The sequence below is a fragment of the Hippocampus bargibanti genome, linkage group LG01 (assembly GCF_051943395.1).
Source record: "Hippocampus bargibanti isolate YZ-2025 linkage group LG01, ASM5194339v1, whole genome shotgun sequence".
Taxonomy (NCBI): domain Eukaryota; kingdom Metazoa; phylum Chordata; class Actinopteri; order Syngnathiformes; family Syngnathidae; genus Hippocampus; species Hippocampus bargibanti.
The window spans coordinates 16282766-16305353 of record NC_142734.1 but is presented as its reverse complement, the minus strand read 5'-3'; the positions used below and the strand labels follow the sequence as shown (position 1 = coordinate 16305353).

Here is a 22588-nt window from a genome sequence, read left to right as displayed (position 1 = left end):
TAATGGTTTCCTATGGGAAATTTTTTTGGGATACACACTTTTCACCTTACACACTCTGCCAATGACTCACTGTATATATATATATATATATATATATATATATATATATATATATATATATATATATATATATATATATATATATATATATATATATATATATATATAATATTATATATAATTTCCCTGAGAGTAACTTTCTACGACCATTCTACAAATAAAGAGCCCGGTACCGTCCACCATTGCTACCATCCTTCGCCTAAAAGCTTTATACAAAGGCGTTATTTAGTCGATGCTTTCACGGCGTCGTAATCATGTCACGAGTGAGGTGACAGCGACTCGTTGAAATGTCTCAGTATCGGTGATGAGGGGATCAAGACGCACACCACGCACATTTGCGATCCCGGAAAGCACCAAACTTACGCGATAGCGGCTAACAATCACCTCGGGCAAAGCAAACTCTTGGACCTGCCAGCACAAGACACAACGAGGCACGAGGCGTCGTAATCATGTCACTGGTGAGGTGACAGCGACTCGTTGAAATGAAATGAAATTGAAGTGTCTTCTTCTGCTGGCGGAGGTCGCTCGCGACGGCCCCGCCCCAGCTGTCAACTCGCACGTGACAATTTCAGTGTCATTAGTCACGTGAAAGCATCGACTAAATAACGCCTTTGTATAAAGCTTTTAGGCGAAGGATGGTAGCAATGGTGGACGGTACCGGGCTCTTTATTTGTAGAATGGTCGTAGAAAGTTACTCTCAGGGAAATGACACACAGCGAGAGAGATGTGTCAGGCTGAGATTCACATGACAGCCGCGGTGTGCACATGTGACGCCACAAACGCAAACCTCGTTCGTGTTTCTCAATGATCTCCTTCTTCTCCTCGACGGTGATTATTAGGGGATCATATTGCCTTCATTTCCTAAGAGTAAAACTATCTGCAAAAAGCTCCTCGGAGGCGATCGGCGTGTGAATTCAGAGAGAAGGGGTGTGGAAAGGCGCGCCGGCTGGAGCGCTGTTCGGTCGTGTGCTTCCGTCGAAGATCCGAAGATCACTCCGCCAGATCTGAAGATCACTCCACCAGCCGTGGTGGGTGTGTATCGCGAAAAGTAGTGCGCATTCCAACGTTTAATTTTCATAAATTTGACGCGTTCGTAAACCGAAACGTTCGTAAGCTAAGGTGTTCGTAAGCCGAGGTCTCACTGTGTGTCTCTCTCTCTCTCTCTTTATATATATATATATATATATATATATATATATATATATATATATATATATATATATATATATATATATATATATATATATATATATATATATATATAAAAACTAAGCGGCTGGATAGCTCAGTTGATAAGGCATCGGTTTGGCATATGGGAGACGAGGGTTCGAATCCCACTTGTGGCAGAGAAAATGAGCAGAAATGAGCACAATGACATCACCCAGTGTGAGTCCTTGGGCAAGACCCTTCACGCTAATGCCTACCTCATACAATGATGAGAGACAATAAATGGAATGACATCGCCCGGCCAAACAAGGTCTGCGTCAGGTGCTGGGGAACCAGAGCACCCTGATGAAAAATGGGCTACTGGAACAAAGCGGAGATGGACGAGATGCGATAACATGGCTCTGTTGGAATGCTACTACTCAAGCAACCCTAGTCAGAGGGGTTACATGCGGAGAATGGGGGCTGAATGGTTACTTCGAAACCCACAGTCACGGTTGACCACGAAACAATTAGTAGCTCAGTGTTCCAATATCCACAAACGGCAATTGCTATCACAACTTGAGATTGATGAGGTACAACACAAATTCCGAGGTGAAGGGCCCCAGGCTGCCACATCACAGGAAGAGGTTCAACCAGAGATTGGGAGGCAAGCCCCAATGAATAATGAGATTGGGAAGCCAGCCCCAATAAATGAAATGCTGAGCGAGGCAGCAAATGACCTGAGAGATAAGATCATGGCAAGAATGAAAACTGGGCAACGAAGGCACCGATTACAACGGCTATTTGAAGTACCACCTGAAAGTCTCATGGAAACTGTGAATGCAGCACTGAGAACGATCCCGACCGGAACGATCACGGAAACCAATGAGCTGATATACACCTCAGCATCAGTGATCCTAGACATGCTTGGCTACAAGAGCAACCATGAGAGCCACGAGATTCATTACCCACCATGGAAGAGACGGTTGGAGGCCAAGATCAAGGCGGCTCGGAAAGATGTGAGTCAATTGACGGAGACCCAGAGAGGTGTGAATAAAAGGCCAATACCCAAGAGGTACATGCAGATAACCATACCTGAAGCACTCGAAACTGCCAAACAAAGGCTCCAGGCCTTGGCCAGTCGCCTAAAGAGGTACACGAAAGAGAATGAGGCCAGAAGAATAAACGGGCTGTTCGCAACACAACCTGCGAAAGTGTACGCTCAGTGGCAGGGTTCTAACAGCAGAGCAGACCCTCCAAGGCTGGAAACTGAAAGATACTGGAAAGGCATATGGGAGAAGGAGGTCGCACATAACAGCAGTGCACATTGGCTGGTGACTCTGAAAGAGGAGCACAGCAACCTCCCTGAACAGAACCCAGTTACCATCACAGCGGCAGATATACAAGGAAGAGTCTCAGGTATGAAAAACTGGACGGCACCAGGCCCGGATATGGTCCACACCTACTGGCTAAAGAAACTCACAGCTCTCCACGAGCGCCTAGCAGCACAAATGAACCAGCTGCTGATGGATGGGACTCACCCAGGATGGCTAACCGAAGGGCGAACAATCCTGATCATGAAGGATTCCTCAAAGGGTGCAATTCCTTCCAACTATCGGCCAATAACCTGTCTCTCCACAACATGGAAGCTCATGTCAGGCATTATTGCGGCTAAGATAAGTGGCCACATGGATCAATACATGAGCAAAGCACAGAAAGGCATTAGTAGAGATACTCGAGGTGCCAAACATCAGCTGCTGGTTGACAGAACAGTCGCTCAAGACTGCAGGTCCCGACATACCAACCTGTGCACAGCCTGGATTGATTACAAGAAAGCATATGACTCGATGCCACACACATGGATCAATGAATGCTTGGAGTTGTTTAAGGTCAACAGGACCCTGAGAGCCTTCGTTGCAAACTCGATGAGGATGTGGAAAACCACACTTGAAGCCAATGGCAAGCCACTAACGCAAGTGTCCATCAAATGTGGCATATACCAAGGTGATGCACTCTCCCCACTGCTGTTCTGCATAGGACTGAACCCCCTCAGCCAGATAATCGCCAAGACAGGCTATGGATACCGCCTCAGAAATGGAGCTACGATCAGTCACCTCCTCTACATGGATGACATCAAGCTGTATGCTAAGAGCGAAAGGGACATAGACTCCCTGATCCACACAACCAAGATCTACAGCAGTGATATCGGAATGTCATTCGGGCTGGAGAAATGTAGTCGGATGGTGACTAAGAGGGGCAAGGTAGTCCACACTGAAGGGGTCTCACTCACTGAAGGAACAATAGCAGACATTGAAAACAGCTACAAGTACCTCGGTATACCACAGGCCAATGGCAACCTCGAATTAGCAACAAGGAAAGCGGCTACGACCAAATACCTCCAGCGGGTGAGGCAAGTCCTCAGAAGCCAGCTCAATGGCAAGAACAAGACCCGGGCAATAAACAGCTATGCCCTGCCAGTGATCAGATACCCTGCAGGAATAATAAGGTGGCCAAAGGAAGAGATTCAGACCACGGATGTTAAGACCCGAAAACTCCTCACCATGCACGGAGGGTTCCATCCCAAGTCCAGCACCCTGAGACTGTACACAAGCCGTAAGGAAGGAGGCCGGGGACTAGTGAGTGTGAGAGCCACTGTCCAGGATGAAACATCCAAGCTCCATGAATACATCAAAGAGAAGGCTCCAACGGATGATATACTCAGAGAATGTCTCAGTCAATGGGGAACAGAGGATGAGGTGCTGGAAGAGGGACAATCATGGGAGGAAAAGCCCCTACACGGGATGTACCACCGAACCATGGCAGAAGTGGCTGATCTCAAGAAGTCCTATCAGTGGCTAGAGAGGGCTGGCCTAAAGGACAGCACAGAGGCACTCATCCTGGCTGCCCAAGAGCAGGCCCTGAACACCAGAGCCATAGAGGCAGGGATATACCACACCAGACAAGACCCAAGGTGTAGGTTGTGCAAAGAGGCACCTGAGACAATCCAACACGTAACTGCAGGGTGTAAGATGCTGGCAGGGAAAGCCTACATGGAGCGCCATAACCAGGTGGCTGGCATAGACTACCGAAACATCTGTGCGGAGTATGGACTGGAAACCCCAAGGTCAAAATGGGAAACACCTCCCAAGGTGGTGGAGAATGACCGAGCAAAAATCCTGTGGGACTTCCAGATACAGACTGACAAGATGGTAATGGCCAACCAACCAGATATCGTGGTCATAGATAAAGGGGAAAGGAAAGCCGTTGTCGTGGATGTAGCGGTCCCGAGTGATGGGAACATCAGAAAGAAGGAACATGAGAAAATCGAGAAATACCAAGGGCTCAGAGAGGAGCTGGAGAGAGCCTGGAAGGTAAAGGTGACAGTCGTGCCTGTGGTGGTCGGAGCACTTGGGGCAGTGACCCCCAAACTCGACGAGTGGTTGCAACAGATCCCGGGAAAAACATCGGATATCTCGGTCCAGAAAAGCGCAGTGCTGGGAACAGCACGGATACTGCGCAGAACCCTCAAGCTTCCTGGCCTCTGGTAGAGGACCCGAGCTGAAATGGGGACAGACACCACCCATGGTGGGTGAGACGAGGATTTATATATATATATATATATATATATATATATATATATATATATATATATATATATATATATATATATATATATATATATATATATATATATATATATATATATATATATATATATATATATATATATATATATATATATATATATATATATATATATATATATATTATCCTCGTCTCACCCACCATGGGTGGTGTCTGTCCCCCATTTTCTTTAGCTCGGGTTCTCTACCAGAGGCCAGGAAGCTTGAGGGTTCTGCGCAGTATCCGTGCTGTTCCTAGCACTGCGCTTTTCTGGTATCTGATATCTGGTATCTGGTATCTGGTATCTGGTATCTGATATCTGATATCTGATGTTGTTCCCGGGATCTGTTTCAACCACTCGTCTAGTTTGGGGGTCACTGCCCCGAGTGCTCCGACCACCACAGGCACGACTGTCACCTTTACCTTCCAGGCTCTCTCCAGCTCCTCTCTAAGGCCTTGGTATTTCTCGATTTTCTCATGATCCTTCTTTCTGATGTTTCCATCACTCGGGACCGCTACATCCACGACATTCAGGGCTTTCCTTTGCCCTTTATCTATGACCACGATATCTGGTTGGTTGGACATTACCATCTTGTCAGTCTGTATCTGGAAGTCCCACAGGATCTTTGCTCGGTCATTCTCTGCTGCCTTGGGAGGTGTTTCCCATTTTTACCTTGGGGTTTCCAGTCCATACTCCGCACAGATGTTTCGGTAGACAATGCCAGCCACCTGGTTATGGCGCTCCATGTAGGCTTTCCCTGCCAGCATCTTACACCCTGCAGTTATGTGTTGGATTGTCTTTGCACAACTTACACTGTGGGTCTTGCCTGGTGTGGTATATCCGTGCCTCTATGGCTCTGGTGTTCAGGGCCTGCTCTTTAGCAGCCAGGATGAGTGCCTCTGTGCTGTCCTTGAGGCCAGCCCTCTCTAGCCACTGATAGGACTTCTCGAGATCAGCCACTTCAGTTATGGTTCGGTGGTACATCCCGTGCAGGGGCTTTTCCTCCCATGATTATCCCTCTTCCAGCACCTCATCCTCTGTTCCCCATTGTCTGAGACATTCTCTGAGTACATCATCCGTTGGAGCCTTCACTTTGATGTATTCATTGAGCTTGGATGTTTCATCCTGGACAGTGGCTCTCACACTCACTAGTCCGCGGCCTCCTTCCTTACGGCTTGTGTACAGTCTCAGGGTGCTGGACTGGATGGAACCCTCCGTGCATGGTGAGGAGTTTTCGGTCTTAACATCCGTTGTCTGGATCTCTTCCTTTGGCCACCTTATTATTCCTGCAGGGTATCTGATCACTGGCAGGGCATAGCTGTTTATTGCCCGGGTCTTGTTCTTTCCATTGAGCTGGCTTCTGAGGACTTGCCTCACCCGCTGGAGGTATTTGGTCGTGGCCGCTTTCCTTGTTGCGAGTTTGAGGTTGCCATTGGCCTGTGGTATACCAAGGTACTTGTAGCTGTTTTCAATGTCTGCTATTGTTCCTTCAGGGAGTGATACCCCTTCAGTGTGGTCGACCTTGCCCCTCTTAGGCACCATCCGACTACATTTCTCCAGCCCGAATGATATCCCAATGTCACTGCTGTAGATCCTGGTTGTGTGGATCAGGGAGTCTATGTCCGTTTCGCTCTTAGCATACAGCTTTATGTCATCCATGTAGAGGAGGTGACTGATTGTAGCTCCATTTCTGAGGCGGTATCAATAGCCTGTCTTGGCGATTATTTGGGTTCATTCCTATGCAGAACAGCAGTGGTGAGAGTGCATCACCTTGGTATATGCCACATTTGATGGACACTTGCGTTAGTGGATTGCCATTGGCTTCAAGTGTGGTTTTCCACATCCTCATTGAGTTTGCAACGAAGGCTCTCAGGGTCCCGTTGACCTTATACAACTCCAAGCATTCAGTGATCCATGTGTGTGGCATCGAGTCAAATGCTTTCTTGTAATCAATCCAGGCTGTGCACAGGTTGGTATGTCGGGACCTACAGTCTTGTGCGACTGTTCTGTCAACCAGCAGTTGATGTTTGGCACCTCGAGTATCTCTACCCATGCCTTTCTGTGCTTTGCTCATGTATTGATCCATGTGTCCACTTATCTTAGTCGCAATGATGCCTGACATGAGCTTCCATGTTGTGGAGAGACAGGTTATTAGCCGATAGTTGGAAGGAACTGCACCTTTTGAGGAATCCTTCATTCGGTTAGCCATCCTGCGTGAGTCCCATCCATCATCAACTGGTTCATTTGTGCTGCGAGGTGCTCGTGGAGTGCTGTGAGTTTCTTTAGTTTATGGTGTGGACCATATCCGGGCCTGGTGCCGTCCAGTTTTTCATACCTGAGACTCTTTCTTGTATGTCTGCCGCTGTGATGTTAACTGGGTTCTGTTCAGGGAGGTTGCTGTGCTCCTCTTTCAGAGTCACCAGGCATTGTGCACTGCTGTTATATGCGACCTCCTTCTCCCATATGCCTTTCCAGTATCTTTCAGTTTCCAGCCTTGGAGGGTCTACTCTGCTGTTAGAACCCTGCCACTGAGCGTACACTTTCGCAGGTTGTGTTGCGAACAGCCTGTTTATTATTCTGGCCTCATTCTCTTTCGTGTACCTCTTTAGGCGACTGGACAAGGCCTGGAGCCTTTGTTTGGCAGTTTCGAGTGCTTCAGGTATGGTTATCTGCATGTAACACTTGGGTATTGGCCTTTTATTCACACCTCTCTGGCTCTCCGTCAACTGACTCACATCTCTCCGAGCCGCCTTGATCTTAGCCTCCAACCGTCTTTTCCATGGTGGGTAACGAATCTCGAAGCGTGTATCAGCTCATTGGTTTCCGTGATCGTTCCGGTCGGGATCGCTCTCAGTGCTGCATTCACAGTTTCCATGAGACTTTCAGGTGGTACTTCACATAGCCGTTGTAATCGGTTTCTTGGTTGCCCAGTTTTCATTCTTGCCATGATCTTATTTCTCAGGTCAGTTTCTGCTTCACTCAGTATTTCATTGATTGGGGCTGGCTTCCCAATCTCCTCATTAATGGGGGCTTGCCTCCCAATCTCTGGTCTCATCTCTTCCTCTGATGTGGCAGCCTGGGGCCCTTCACCTTAGAATTTGTGTTGTACCTCATCAATCTCAAGTTGTGATAGCAATTGCCGTTTGTGGATACTGGAACACTGAGCTACTAGTTGTGGTCAACCATGACTGTGGGTTTCAAAGTAACCATTCAGCCCCCATTCTCCGCATGTAACCTCTCTGACTAGGGTTGCTTGAGTAGTAGCATTCCAACAGAGCCATGTTATCGCATCTCGTCCATCTCCGCTTTGTTCCAGTAGCCCATTTTTCATCAAGGTGTTCTGGTTCGAACCCTCGTCTCCCGTATGCCAAACTGCTGCCTTGTCAGCTGAGCTATCCAGCCGCTTCTATATATATATATATATATTCTTAGAGGTTTGATCCGCATGTTTGTTTTGACAAAGCTTTTACGTCGGATGCCCTTCCTGACACAACCCTCGGTATTTATTCGGGCTTGGGACCGGCACAAGAAGACTTATGTCTACAGAACAAGCAACTCGCTCAGTAAAAGGCTCCAAAACACAAAATGGTCAATGGCACAGCAACATTCAAAAAAGTAAAAACTATTTCAGTATAAACTATATATGATCTTACCGTGAAATGGGCATCTCTTATATATATATATATATATATATATATATATATATATATATATATATATATATATATATATATATATATATACACACACCCAGCTCAGTCATGAATCTTTCAGTGAAAACTAATCAAGCCTCAAGGTCTAATTCGGAATGTTGTCACAGTGTTGTCACAGTGTCGCTCTCATTTCCATCCATCTGTCAAGGCAAGGTAAAAATGTCCCAAGGTAGATGGTGTCCCAAGGTAGACTAAATACACTGAATCACATGACTATCGCCTTCGCCCACTTGCAGTCCACTTCATTGATATGGAAATGAGAAGTGGGAATAGAAAAACACAGAGGTAAACAGAAAAAAAACAAAGGATTGACCAACTCCTGGCTTTATTTGCATTTTTGAACGACAAGGTAGCAGAAGTCATCAGGGAGAATTTCCTGCACATAACTCAAAAATTAATTAGTGTACCCTTTGACTCAGGCACTAAAATACTGCTTGATAATCATTTGTATTGCTATGTTTTGTGCTGTGCTCTTAATGTGCCTCGCTGCATGCATAACAAAACCTAAAACAGCAATTAATCGTTCCATGAGCCTCAAGTCGTGTCATCTCATTTTGTATTTTGCAGAGAAGAATTGAGGAAGAATGAGTGCCATATATTATTTTTTTAATTCAATCTTAAAGATCAGGTTGTTTATGCTTATTTTTTCTTTATTTTTGACGAATGGTGTTTGTACCTTTTTACTTAATTGTATATTCTAATTGTCCTTTTTTTCAAAAATAGTTTTTGCCATCATGTATCAGATAGTTCAGTTGAGTTACATCATTGTTTCAGTATTATTTAAACATTTTTCCTTTGTTATATTTAATACTCCTTTTTTACATTAGATCTAATGTAATGTTATTTTGTCTGTATTGGACTTGTTGTTGTCGTTCATACAAAACCAAGATTAAAAAACTAGAAGTACACTCTTATTATGCATGTTCACCCTCTCATTCTAATCACGAAAAGCAAAAAGAAATATTGATCAACTAGTCAAAATTGCATTACGCAATAGGACATATTGAAAAAGCAGCCTGCCACTGATTTAAAATAAGTCAAGGTCAGCTTTATTGTCAAATATGCTTCAATACATGACATACAGCACAGATGAAATTAATGACCTCTCGGACCCAGCGTGCAAGGCACTTATGACGTGGTTAAAAAAGACATACAATTGACAACAGACAATACATGCAATTTCTGAATGTAAAGTGAGGTAGTGACGTATGTAAAGTGAGGTAGTGACGTATGTAAAGAGAGGTAGTGTCATATGTCAAGTGACGGAATGTAGTAGTGCAAAAACAAACAACAACAAATAGGGTTGAAGTGAGGTCTTGCAGAAAAAAAGCCCAGAAATAACAAAAAATGATGACAGCGTGTACTCAGAGGTCGGTTAGTGTGGCAGTGGGAAGGGGCAGGGCTGGGAGGGGGTTGAGTCTACTGACTGCCTGGTGGCAGAAACTGTCCTTGAGCCTGCTGGTCTTGGCTCGGAGGCTCCGCAGTCTCCTACCCGATGGCAGCAGGCTGAAGAGGCTGTGGGAGCGGTGGGTGGGATCGCCAGCTATCCTGATGGCTCTGCGGGTGAGGCGGGTGTTGTAAATGTCCTGAAGGGGGGGGAGGGATACACCAATGATCTTCTCAGCTGTCCTCACGATGCGCTGCAGAGTCTTACGGCAGGACACGGTGCAGGCGCCGTACCACACGGTGATACAGCTGGTCAGGATGCTCTCGATGATACCGCGGTAGAAGGAGGTCGTGATGGGGTCGGGGCTCCAACTCTTTTGAGCTTGCAGAAGTAGTGCAGGTGCTGGTGCGATCTCTTGGCCAGTGATGCCGTGTTGTGGCTCCAGGACAGGTCTTCGGATATGTGCACTCCCAGGAACTTGGTGCTGCTCACTCTCTCCACTGCAGCACCATCGATTTTTAGTGGACCATGCTGGGGGCGCATTCCCCTGAAGTCCACCACAATCTCCTTCGCCTTCTACACATTCAGACGGAGATTGTTGTCCTTGCAGCACGTGGCCAGGCGGCTGACCTCGTCCCTGTAGGCTGTCTCTTCGTCATTGTTGATGAGGCCCACCACAGTTGTGTCATCCACAACTTTTATGAAGAGGGTGGAGCTGGGTGATGATGGTGAGCAGTCGTGTGTGAGCAGAGTGAAGAGGAAGGGGCTCAGCACACACCGCTGGGGGGCCCCTGTGTTCAGCGTGATGGTGCTGGAGGTGTTGTTTCCAACTCTGACAGCCTGTGGTCTCTCCGTCAGGAAGTCCAGCAGCCAGTTGCACAGGGAGGTGCTGATCCCCTGTTTGCTCAGTGTGTGTGTATTGTTTTGCTTAACCCTACGACCACAAATCACTTTTTAATCCCCATTTACTGTTTTCTTTGTTTTAAAACAGTGTACAGTACAGTATTTGTTTGAAAAGCACAACCTCTAATGAAGCGCCTCTTCTCTACCCAGTGGGGGCAGCATAGTTCCCGTGTGCTCCAATCCACTCTGAGTTGGGGATATGAAGAAGATCGGACGTAAACGTTCGTTGGGCAGTAAAACCATTGCAATGCAACTACGTCGCTTTTAACGTCGATATTGAATCACTTTAATTCCTTCTTAAAATTATTATGCATGTCCACATATTCCGTATATTTGTCTAAAAGGCAACGTTTTAGCTACATTAGCTTGTGGAGGGATGCTTTTCTAATTATATCTTTACAGATGCTCCTTCATACTTCAAGCTTTTGAGTTGTTTTGGTCTTATCGTCAAAAGTATATCGTCAAAATGGACACGAGAGCCTTGAGGAATCCCTATCCTGACTTTGACGGGAGTCTTGAGCTCACGCAGTCGCTTTTTGACTCCCATGGCAAGGTAATCCACCGTTCCTTGTAGAATGTTAACGCGTTTTGTCTGTCTTTTGAATAAAGATATTCAGACGTGTGCCTTTTGCAGCTGACGTCCGCTTTCACGCAGCGACTGAACAGCAAGATCAACGAGCTTTTGGCTGTCATGGAGAACGGTCTTAAGACGGCCGAAAAAAATAATTGCACTACTTACACCGGGTGGGCAGGTACAATGACGTCTGAAAGTCGAAAAGCATCGGAAATGTATTCGCCCCTAATCAGATTATAAAATAATACAAAATATATGATTGCATATGATAATACACACAACAGAGATTTTTAAATGGATGAATTGATAGTGACGTTCGGGTGCTCATTGCCAGGTTACTTCTAGGTAGCAAAAATTGCAATTAACCTGGACAGAAGCAACGACAAAAACGTTGTTTGGGGTTGCAATGTCAGATATATATATTTGCTGTATTTTTTCGATTGCACAAAAATACAAAGTCATCCAGTGCAACCAATGGTTCACAGCAATAAGTGGATGTCGAAAGTAGCTTTAATAATAATGATGTAGCCGTTGAGGAAGGAGCACACACGACTCAATGTGGAGACGTGTTTATTCCAACGGCTAACAAGTGGATCTAACTCAAACAGAAAATGCAGTGAAATATATTGTAACATGCACTCGCCCCCTCCCGTGCACCTGCTGGGTGAGATGCCTTGTCCTTGTGCCCGCCACACAGCCCCCCTCAGAACACCCAGAAGGAAAGTCAAGGTGAAAACATTGCTGGGGGCTTGACCAGCCTGCCACAACGACTACGCAGTCCTTCGTTCGGTGGTGCAGGTGACGTTATTCGGGCAGGTGACCCGGGTGAGACCTGAGTGGGGAACGACACTCAACCCTGGAATGCCGCGGTGAGGCTGGAGGTTTCGGAGGGCGTCCGTGACGTGGAACCTGGGCCGGCGAAATGTCCTCGCCCGCAACTAAATGAACTGGTTTGAGCCTGTCTACTGAAATGCCCTCCCTCCCCCCCCTTATCGACACAAAAATCTTTTCACCGTGTTCGAGCACTCTCAACGGGCCATCGTATGGCGGCTGGAGGGGAGAGCGGTGGGCATTGTGACGCACAAAGACAAACCGGGCTGACCTAAGAGCAGACGGAACAAATACTTTGGGGACACAGTGGTGAAATGCTGCTGGAGTTAGGGGCTCTCCTGTTAAAAGGGGAAAGAAGGTGCACCCGAAGCTTCAGGCAGAAATTTACCAGGGACGCGGAGCGGCTTGCCAAGCACCAACTCTGCCGGAGCGGCGTTAAGGTCTTTTGGGGCCGAACGTAACCCGAACAGGACCCATGGAAACCAATCGACCCAGTTACCGTCCGATAGCGCGGTCCGATAGCGCGGTCCGATAGCGCGGTCCGATAGCGCGGCCCGTAGCACGGCTTTAAATGACCGGTGGAAACGTTCACACATCCTGTTAGCCTGCGTGTGGTAGGCCATAGTGCGTTGCACCTGCACACCCAAGGACTGCGCCATGGTCGACCAGAGCTCGGACTCAAACTGGGGGCCCCTGTCCGAAGTGATATCGGATGGCGTGCCGAAACGTGCGACCCAGGACAACAGAAATGCGCGGGCTATATCTGCCGAGGTCGTGGAGGACAGGGGGACTGCTTCCGGCCACCTAATGATCCGATCGACCAAAGTGAGGAGATGTGTGCAACCCTGCGAAGGAGGGAGGTGCCCGACCAGATCCACATGGACGTGGTCAAATCTCCTGGCCGGAATTGGAAAAGTTTCCAGGCTTTCCCGGGTGTGCCTGTGGACTTTGGCGCGCTGACATGCCACGCATGCAGCTGCCCACTTCCTGACGTCCTTTCGTAACCCAGGCCAGACAAACTTGGCCCCAAGTAGTTTGACTGATGCCCTGACGCCACTCCTGCGGAACCACGGGATGAGTGCGACCCGTAGACACATCGCAGAGGAGAGCAGGACCCCCTTCACACAGTGCCACCTCCTCAAGTTTCAGGGCCGTGCCTGCTGCCTTGAGTTCGTGGATGTCCGGATCCTCAGATTGGGCGGCGGCCATCTCTGAAAAATCCACGCTGAGCTGGACTGGACACACGATCGCGCGTGACAAGCAATCGGCCACAGGATTACATTTGCCGACCACGTGCTGAATGTCTGTTGTGAATTCCGAAATGGCCGCTAGATGCCGTTGCTGTCGCGCCGACCACAGTTCAGTCACCTTTGACATGGCGAATGTGAGTGGTTTGTGATCCACATATGCGGTAAACCGGCGCCCGCCGAGGAGAAAACGAAAATGGCGCGTTGCAAGGTAGAGCGCTAACAACTCTCGAAAACACTATACTTGCGTTCATTATCTTGCAGCTTTGACTGAAAAATGCAAGGGGCTGCCCTTCGTTCTCCACAAGATGCTCAACCACCACCCCTATGGCAACATCAGACGCATCGGTAGTCATGGCCACCTGTGCGGTTGAGATCGGGTGGACCAGAAGAGTTGCACCCGCGAGAGCTTCCTTAGCTCGTTGAAAGGACTGTGCTCGTTGCGGGGCCCACTCGACGGGGTCATTCGCCTTCTTCTTTTTTAAGGCGCCGTAGAGGAGTTGTAGGAGGTCGGCTGTGTGACGAAGAAACCGATTGTAAAAATTGAACATGCCCAAAAACTCCGGCAGAGCATTTTGGCAGGTAAGGGGATGGTGCCCTGTGGAGAAATGCGGTGCCCCAAGAAATCGATCTTGCACAGACAAAATTGGCACTTCACAGGGTTAACGATAAGGCCGTGCGAATCAAGACGCTTGAAAACTTTTGTTAAGTGTGACAGGTGAAGGGCTGGCCACAAGGATGTCATCTAGATAGACAAATACAAAATCAAGGCCTCGCAAGACTCAGTCCATCAGTCTTTGAAAGGTCTGTGCCTCCCCCTTCAGGCCAAAAGGCATGCGGAGAAATTCAAAAGGGGTAATCCCCGCAGTTTTTGGCACATCCTCTGCCCGTACCGTCACCTGGTGATAACCGCGAACTAGATCTATTTTAGAAAACATCACGCGCCGGCCAAACGTGCAAAAAAATCTTGAATGTACGGGATGGGGTAACGGTCATGTGCAGTTATGTTATCAAGCAGACGCTAATCACCGCACGGCCGCCAAGAACCGTCACTTTTGGGCACCATGTGTAATGGTGAGGCCCACGGGCTGTTGGAATCCCTCATGATGCCCAAGCGCTCCATCGTCGCGAACTCCCCTTTCGCCATTGCCGGTTTTGCCGCGTCGAGGCGACAAGCGCGGGCAAAAACTGGTGGGCCGACCGTGGGGATGAAATGCTCTACCCCGTGTTTCATATCGGAATTGGAAAAGGCGGGGGGTAGTTAACAACGGGAAATCGGTCAGCAGATGTTTGTAAACGTTACCTGACGTTAAATAATTTGCGTGTGTTAATGCTCCGAGCCCTCCAGCCTCACACAGGAAAGTCGCGAATGATATGCCGTCACTCAAACGACGGTTAGCAATGTCCCCGAGTAGTCCGTAAGTACACAGAAAATCTGTGCCGATTATCGGGACTGTGATCGAGGCAACAATAAAGTTCCACTTGAATTCCCGTCCGTGGAAGCGCACAGTCACCGACCTGGAGCCAAAGTTGGCGATGGGCGAGTCGTTAGCTGCGCACAGGGGAGGCCCGCACCCACCTGTCGGCTTGTCCACGGCGGTGGGCGTCAGCAGGCTTACTTGTGGCCCGCTGTCCACAAGAAAACGTCTTCCTGACGAGGAGTCCGTCATGGAGGAATCCGACATGAGTCCTGCTACTGGGTGCCGGCGTTGGGAGTTTCTCGGAGCCTCGTGGCAGCAGGGGGGTACGCAGCGTCGAGCCTTGGCGCCAAACCGCTGATGTAAAAAACAGGTGGTCTTCGCACGCCGCTTCTCCGATACCACTCCTGCCACGATGGTCGGATCGATGCTCGATGCCCATTCACCGGGGGTTCGGCCGTCACGCTTTGCAAAGCGAACCGCTGTGTCGCCAGAAGCACTCGATCCGCTTCTTCAGCCAAACCTTGATAGTCGACGGTGGCTAAGCACGTTGAGTTAGCTAGCACAGCGCGCGCTGAGGCGGCGGAATATATGGGGGAAAAGGAATCTGGCCTCATCCAATCTTAAGATCGACAGCATATTGTCCATGAGATCCACTGCTGTTCCGTCGCCGAGTCCGGGAAGGGAAAGAAGCCTATCGGCTCTCTCAGGGGCCGATAACGTGAACCTTCTGAGCAGCAGGTGTTTGAGCGCCGCGTATTTCTCTCTGTGGAGGCGCGCGTAAGAACGGCAGCACACGACGAGTAGTCTGCTGGTTGAGAGACTCCACGACCAGCTAATATTTTCTCTCATCCGCAGTGATTCCTCATAGGTGGAAAAGTGCTTCTACATGCTGGAACCACAAAGCCGGATCGGTGTGCCAGAACTCGGGCAGCTTCGCGGCGTAGGCGGGAGCTGCGAGTTGGGGCGCTGGTCGTGGCAATATGGCCGTAGAAGACACATCTTCGTCTGTTGCCATGAACATTTCCAACGTCGGGGTCACCAGTGTAGCCGTTGAGGAAGGAGCACACACGACTGAATGTGGAGACGTGTTTATTCCAACGGCTAACAAGTGGATCTAACTCAAACAGAAAATGCAGTGAAATATATGTAACATGCACCCGCCCCCTCCCGTGCACCTGCTGGGTGAGATGCCTGGTCCGAGTGCCCGCCACAATAATAATAATAGATTTCAACATCGAAGATATCTGACACAATAATCATTTCGAAACAACAGGCATGAACTTAACATTAAAATCTACATTCACAAAGGTCAGGTGTCTGAATAAATGTTTTTTTCTTTGTTCAGGCATTGCATTGCTTTACTTGCACATGCACCGTATCTTCAACCAACCAACATTCCTCCAGAAGGCTCTGGAACACGTGGGTCGCAGTCTGAACTGTCTAACACACCGCCGTGACGTCACTTTCCTTTGTGGTGACACAGGGCCACTGGCTGTGGCCGCTGTCGTGTACCACCGCCTGCAAAGGCCAGGAGAGGCCGACGAATGCGTCAGAAGGTCGATGTTGCTCTTTGAAAAGTTGAAAACCAATTAAAATCCTCATGTAATGATCATAGTGACTCGGATTAAGAAGAATCACGTTTATTTTTTTTTTTTTAATTGACACTCTTTTACATGATTAACAGATTATGTCCTCTCCCTGTGTCCTCTTCATGGATCCAGCTCACAATAGCACCGGGAACACCTGAGGGTTTTGTGTCTATGCATGCATGTTTAGACATGCATGCAAGACAAAGTAGCTATTTCAGTTTGTGAAGAAAAAAAAAATCTCGATTACCTCAGAGGTCACCACATCATATACGTGTACTGTATTTGGCTAACTGAAGATGTCTTTCTTTCACTGCAATTTCCTAAAACGTAGTCAAAGACTAAACGCCCAGTACTGTATACCCATTCATAGATCTCTTCTCATGAGCCAGGCTTGCACAATTAAATTTCTAATTAATATTTGTAATGTTAACCTTCTCCTTCCATATTAACCAAATCAAAACAGGTCTCAAATTCTATTTCAATGAAGACCATAATATTTCAGACATCTTTTCATTTGGACTTTGGAAAAAATAATAATAATTACAAATTGCCAAATAGGTTTGTTCCATTCTCATATTCACCTCTTGCAGATTGCTGCAGTATCATCAGACTGTCATAAAAGGCTCTGGTGGATTGCCTGACGAGCTCCTCTACGGCCGAGTGGGTTACCTTTATTCTCTCAACTTCATCAACCAGCAGCTGGGTACGGACAGAATTCCATTGCAGCACATCCAGCAGGTGGCAAATTATCATCATTCACCTTTATGAGCTCCTCCTTCAAATGGTCCCTGATTAGCAGGCATGTTTTATACTCTCCATCAGATTAGTGAGGCCATCCTGGCATCAGGCGAGCACCTCAGTAGGAAACATCATGTCCAGAATCAGAGCCCTCTTATGTATGAGTGGTACAATGAACAATATGTCGGTGCTGCGCACGGATTGGCTGGCATCTATTACTACCTCATGCAGGTAAACGAACGACCGTTCTATTGTTAGCAGAGCAAGAACCGTGCTGTTTGACTCTGGCCTTCTCCAACCTGCACAGTCTGGCTTTGTTGCGGTTGAAGAGAACGTTCGCAGGGTGGTCAAACCTAGCGTTGACTACGTCCGTCACCTCAAGTTCCCCTCTGGGAACTACCCTCCTTGCATGGGAGATGGTCAGGACCGACTGGTTCATTGGTGCCACGGATCCCCGGGCGTCATTTACATGCTCCTGCAGGCACACAAGGTGAATGCTGAGTTGCATTTAGAGCAGTGGTCGGGAACCTTTTTGACTAAGAGAGCCATAAAAGTAAAATATTTAGAAATGTTTTTCAGTGAGAGCCACACGCACGCGCGCGCACATACAAACGTTCGCGTGCGCGCACACACACACGCACGCGCGGCCACTTTTCAACAAAATATCAGAATGTATTATTTAAAATAACTTTGTGATAGTACTCACCGTTAACATGGAGGGTTTTCCGTTCCCCGTGATTGGTAAAAATCCAGGCAAACGATCGGAATGAAATTCTATTTGCCGGTCCAGAGGCGAAGTTACTGCTAGCTAGCCTGCACACGGCTCATAAGCTTCCACGCTTGTACAAAATACAATACGTACATATTGATTGCAGAAAAAAAATATCCTGTGACTGTAAAGTGTCCTGGACAGTTTGAAAGGTGCTTATAAATGAAATGTTTATTATTATTATTATTATTATTATTATTATTAACAATAGATGAAGCTGTAACAAAGCGCCAACATGGATAAAAGGCTAACGCTGCCCCCTCGTGGAAGGGAATAAACATTGCCAGAAGTCTGATCAGCGCTTTATTGGCCCCCCACCCACAAGAAAAACCAAAATCCGAACAAATTCATGAATGGCGTCACACTTTTCAATTCCCGAATAAATTCGGGAATAGCAGCGAATGGGTTAGTAATGATGACAGTAGAGAGCACAAAAACAGTCAAACTTCCTCCCCATGTTGTGGTGAAGCTAAATGAGTAAATTTGGATGTTCCAGGTGTTCGGTGATTCTCAGTACTTGGAGGATTCTCTGCAGTGTGGCGAAGTTGTGTGGCGCTGGGGATTGTTGAAAAAAGGCTATGGGTTGTGTCATGGCGCGGCAGGCAACGCTTACACCTTCCTGGCTCTGTATCGTCAAACACAGGACCCCAAGCACCTTTACAGAGCCTGCATGGTTTGTACACGGCAGTAATATGTTCCTGACACAGACTGAGTCGCTTCCTGAAATAACCAGCGTGCCGCACGGCATACTCTGCTGGATAACTGTCACTCTGATGTTTTCTTTTCCTGTTCAGTTTGCAGACTGGTGCATGAACTACGGCACGCACGGCTGCAGAACACCAGATGCGCCCTTCTCACTTTTCGAAGGTATGAGTACCAAAATATTGTGCGATAAAAACAGTGGTGACGAGAAGCGGTTTATACTATAAAAGAAACTCCCATTTCTTATTGTTGAAGTGAACACCAAAACAAAGACATTCACATTTTGTCTCTTGAAAACAACATCATAATTTATCAATGGAAGTTGCCATGATCTGTTTTAGAAAAACTGTTAATCATTTCTGCCTACGTGACTATGTAATACTTCCTCCAGGTGAACAGGTGGCACACACCAGAAGATATCACTAATAATTAATCATGATGCTAACTTTAATTATCAATATTCTGTTGGTTGTATGGTATCATCATGTTGTTTAACCATTCCATCCATTATCCGAGCTGCTTATCCTTGTGAAGATCTCCTGTGTGCTGGAGCCTGTCTTTGGAAAGGTAGATGGGGTACGCCCTAACTGGTTGCCAGCCAATTACAAGGCACAGATAAATGCCAAAACAGTCACAATTACGCCTAAGAAAAATTCCATTCATGTCAATGGGAAATTGTGATGTAAAATCTGAGTATTGCCAATCAAGAGTGTCATCGCAGCACAAATTAAACATGCTTCTCACGCTACCACTGTAAAAGGAAGAGTCGCTAACTTGGCTTTTTCCGCTTGTGTCACTGTAGGCATGGCAGGTACAATCTACTTTTTAGCTGACCTCCTGCAGCCAATGCAAGCACGGTTCCCAGCCTTCGAGATGTGATTTATTTATTTTTTTCCTCAAAGCCGGCACCCCTCGACCTCATGCCAGCAGATGTGTATCCTGCGGCGGTATACCAAGACTCGATGTGAGATATCTGCATTTTCCCAGCTCCCTTTCCTACTGCTAATAAATTCACTACACACCCCATAATAGTCAGAACCTAATGGAAAGATTGTTCTGTATTGTTTTGGGAGTCAAGAGCTTGAGTCATATGAGAATTTTTCTGTTCCCCATCTGGTAATCCTTCGTTCTCATTAATGGATCATTTGCACTGTCTAAGTAATAATAAAGACATGATTTGTCACAGCAACTCTTGTTCTTATGCAGTAGCACAAACCTCCAGAGGGGGGCAGCAACGTTCCCCGTAGCAAGAATTAATTTTCACCACAGGTATCAAAGTCAAGGCCCGGGGGCCAAGTCTGACCCGCCACATAATTTATTCAGCCCGCAAAAGCAAGTCAAACGAGTCACATTCCATGAAGCTTGCTAAAGTCCGAACCATAATTTATTTACTTCAAATTTGGAAACTAGTTATTCATTAACAAGCAAGACGGAATATATGTGTGTGAATGAGAGGGATCCAAGTACAAGAGTGATGCTACAGGGAGAAGAGATAAAGAAGGTGGAGGATTTTAAGTACTTGGGGTCAACTGTCCAGAGCAATGGACAGTGTGGAAAAGATGTGAAGAAGCATGTCCAGGCAGGCTGGAACGGCTGGTGAAAAATGTCAGGTGTGATGTGTGATAGAAGGGTTTCAGCTAGGATGAAAGGAAAAGTGTATAAAACAGTGGTGAGACCAGCCATGATGTTTGGACTGGAGACAGTGCCACTGAAGAAAAGACAGGAAGCAGAGCTGAAGATGTTGAGGTTTTCTTTGGGAGTGACCAGGTTGGATAGGATCAGGAATGAGTACATTAGAGGGACAACTCATATTAGAGGCTTTGGAGAGAAAGTCAGAGAGGGCAGACTGAGATGGTTTGGACATGTCCACAGGAGAGAGAACGACTATATCGGGAGAAGGATGCTGAGCCTTGAACTGCCAGGCAGGAGACCGAGAGGAAGACCAAAGTGGAGGTTTATGGATGTGGTCAAAGAGGACATGAAGATAGCTGGTGTGAGAGAAGAAGATGCACAAAACCGGGATAGATGGAGGACATTGATTCGCTGTGTCGACCCCTGAAGGGAAAAGCCGAAAGGAAAAGAAGAGTTATTCATTAATTTGTGAAACACTCATATCAATACATGGTGTCAAAGTCAAGGCCGGAGGGCCAAATCCAGCCTGCCACATCATTTATTTTTGGCCCGCAAAAGCAAATCAAACTTATGAAATTCCATGATGCTTGCTAAAATCCTAACCAAAATTTCATATTTTTGGATGTAAACCACAATAACAATCATTATTCTTGACTTCAGATTTGAAAATTAGTTATTCATTAATTTGTTGTGCGCTCTATATGTAATATGTGGAGGGGATTAAACATTCTAATGGCTTCCCCAAATTCATAACGGCCCTCGAGAGGACACCATAACTACAATGTGGCCCTCGGCAAAAAATGACTTTGACCCCCATGTTATAATGGCTTCTCCAAATTCATAACAGCCCTCGACGGTAACCGTAACTACAATGTGGGCCGTGGCAAAAAATGACTTTGACACCCTTCATTTACACTATTCAGCCAATGTTAATTTGATGATGAACTTTTGTTGATTCAGCCAAATATTCAATAATAATGACTGCATAAACAGTTGGGTCAGAAAGTGTAAGCATTTGCATCCAAGACGACTTCTCTGCAAGTGGGTCACGTCTTGTCTTGTGTGTCGCTTCTCCCATGCAACATCGTTTAAGACTTCTCAGCTCTCCTTCCCAAATAAGGCTCACCCTTAAGACTCGCCCAAACGCCACATTACGACACAATGCCACCACACTTTTTTTTATTCCTTGGGACTTGTCCTTGTCACATGTGTGTATGTGTGTGTATGGGTGGGGCGGGTGGTGTCTGCGTGCTCGTGTAGGAGGGGGCCATGCCGGAGAAGCAAGAGGAGAGTTTGCTTCCACCCATCTAAGAAACCAAACACCTCACGCAGGAATAGTTAAAAATAGAGCTCATCTGTGCAGGCACATGTCCTAAATGGGTTCACCCTTTCATACAAATGCACTTCTCTTGGCATTACATACCGTATGTATGTTGTATGTGCAAAGGCGAGGCTTTGTCATCGTTACGATACATTGCCCTTGTCTGTATGAGTGGTTCTCCGACTCTTGCATACAAGGGCTTTTTTAAATCAGATTTTCCAAAATACAGTAAAGTCTCGTTATATCAATATCGGTTATATCGATAGTACTGCTTATTACGATACTATTTCTATGAACGCAAGGAGAAAATTTACATGCCGCAGGATCGGATATATCGATAGTCCGGTTATATCGATATTTTTTCCGACTCCAGAGAATATCGATATAATGAGACTTTACTGCATGTCCAAATAAGACAAATTGAAGACATTACCCACAGCACAGGATAGTTCTGGCAGTCACGGACTAAGTCTCAGCACCATGGAGAGCGATGGCGAAGGAAACTGCTGTAAACTGTGCAACTTGGATATTCTCACTACATTTTAAGGTTCCTGAACATGTCAGAAATAAAGTATATGACTTTGATGAAGTGATCGAAATGAATGGTTACCCTGCAGTCTTCAGTGTGGTAGTAATTCACTGCGAGAAGATGATCCATCTTCTTGAGGTTAATAAAAGGTGGAAACAATCTCTCTGGGTGTGGAGGCCTTCTGAAGGGAGTCACTAGACTGAAAATGTTTAATACATTTTCACCATGAAATTCTGATGGCATCTTGGAAATGACACAAACGCCAATGCCATTGGAGAATTTTACAGTTTAAAGCCGTTGTTTAAAATACTTTCAAACAAATATTCAGGGTTAATGTGTTGATCCTAAAAATAGCCCCACCCCCTTCTAAAGTCCTGCTGCTTCCATGGACTGGCCGCCAC

General features: G+C 46.7%; 1 protein-coding gene across 1 annotated transcript; it reads left to right on the top strand.

The window, feature by feature from the left end:
- The first annotated feature begins 11043 nt into the window (after positions 1–11043).
- Positions 11044–19888, top strand: lancl1 (LanC antibiotic synthetase component C-like 1 (bacterial)). Its single transcript, XM_089000562.1, has 9 exons — positions 11044–11387; positions 11469–11586; positions 16253–16463; positions 17087–17234; positions 17319–17465; positions 17542–17724; positions 18500–18676; positions 18798–18870; positions 19508–19888. The coding sequence occupies exons 1-9, from the start codon at positions 11301–11303 to the stop codon at positions 19582–19584; spliced, it is 1221 nt and encodes a 406-aa protein (XP_088856688.1). The 5' UTR covers positions 11044–11300; the 3' UTR covers positions 19585–19888.
- Positions 19889–22588: the final 2700 nt, after the last annotated feature.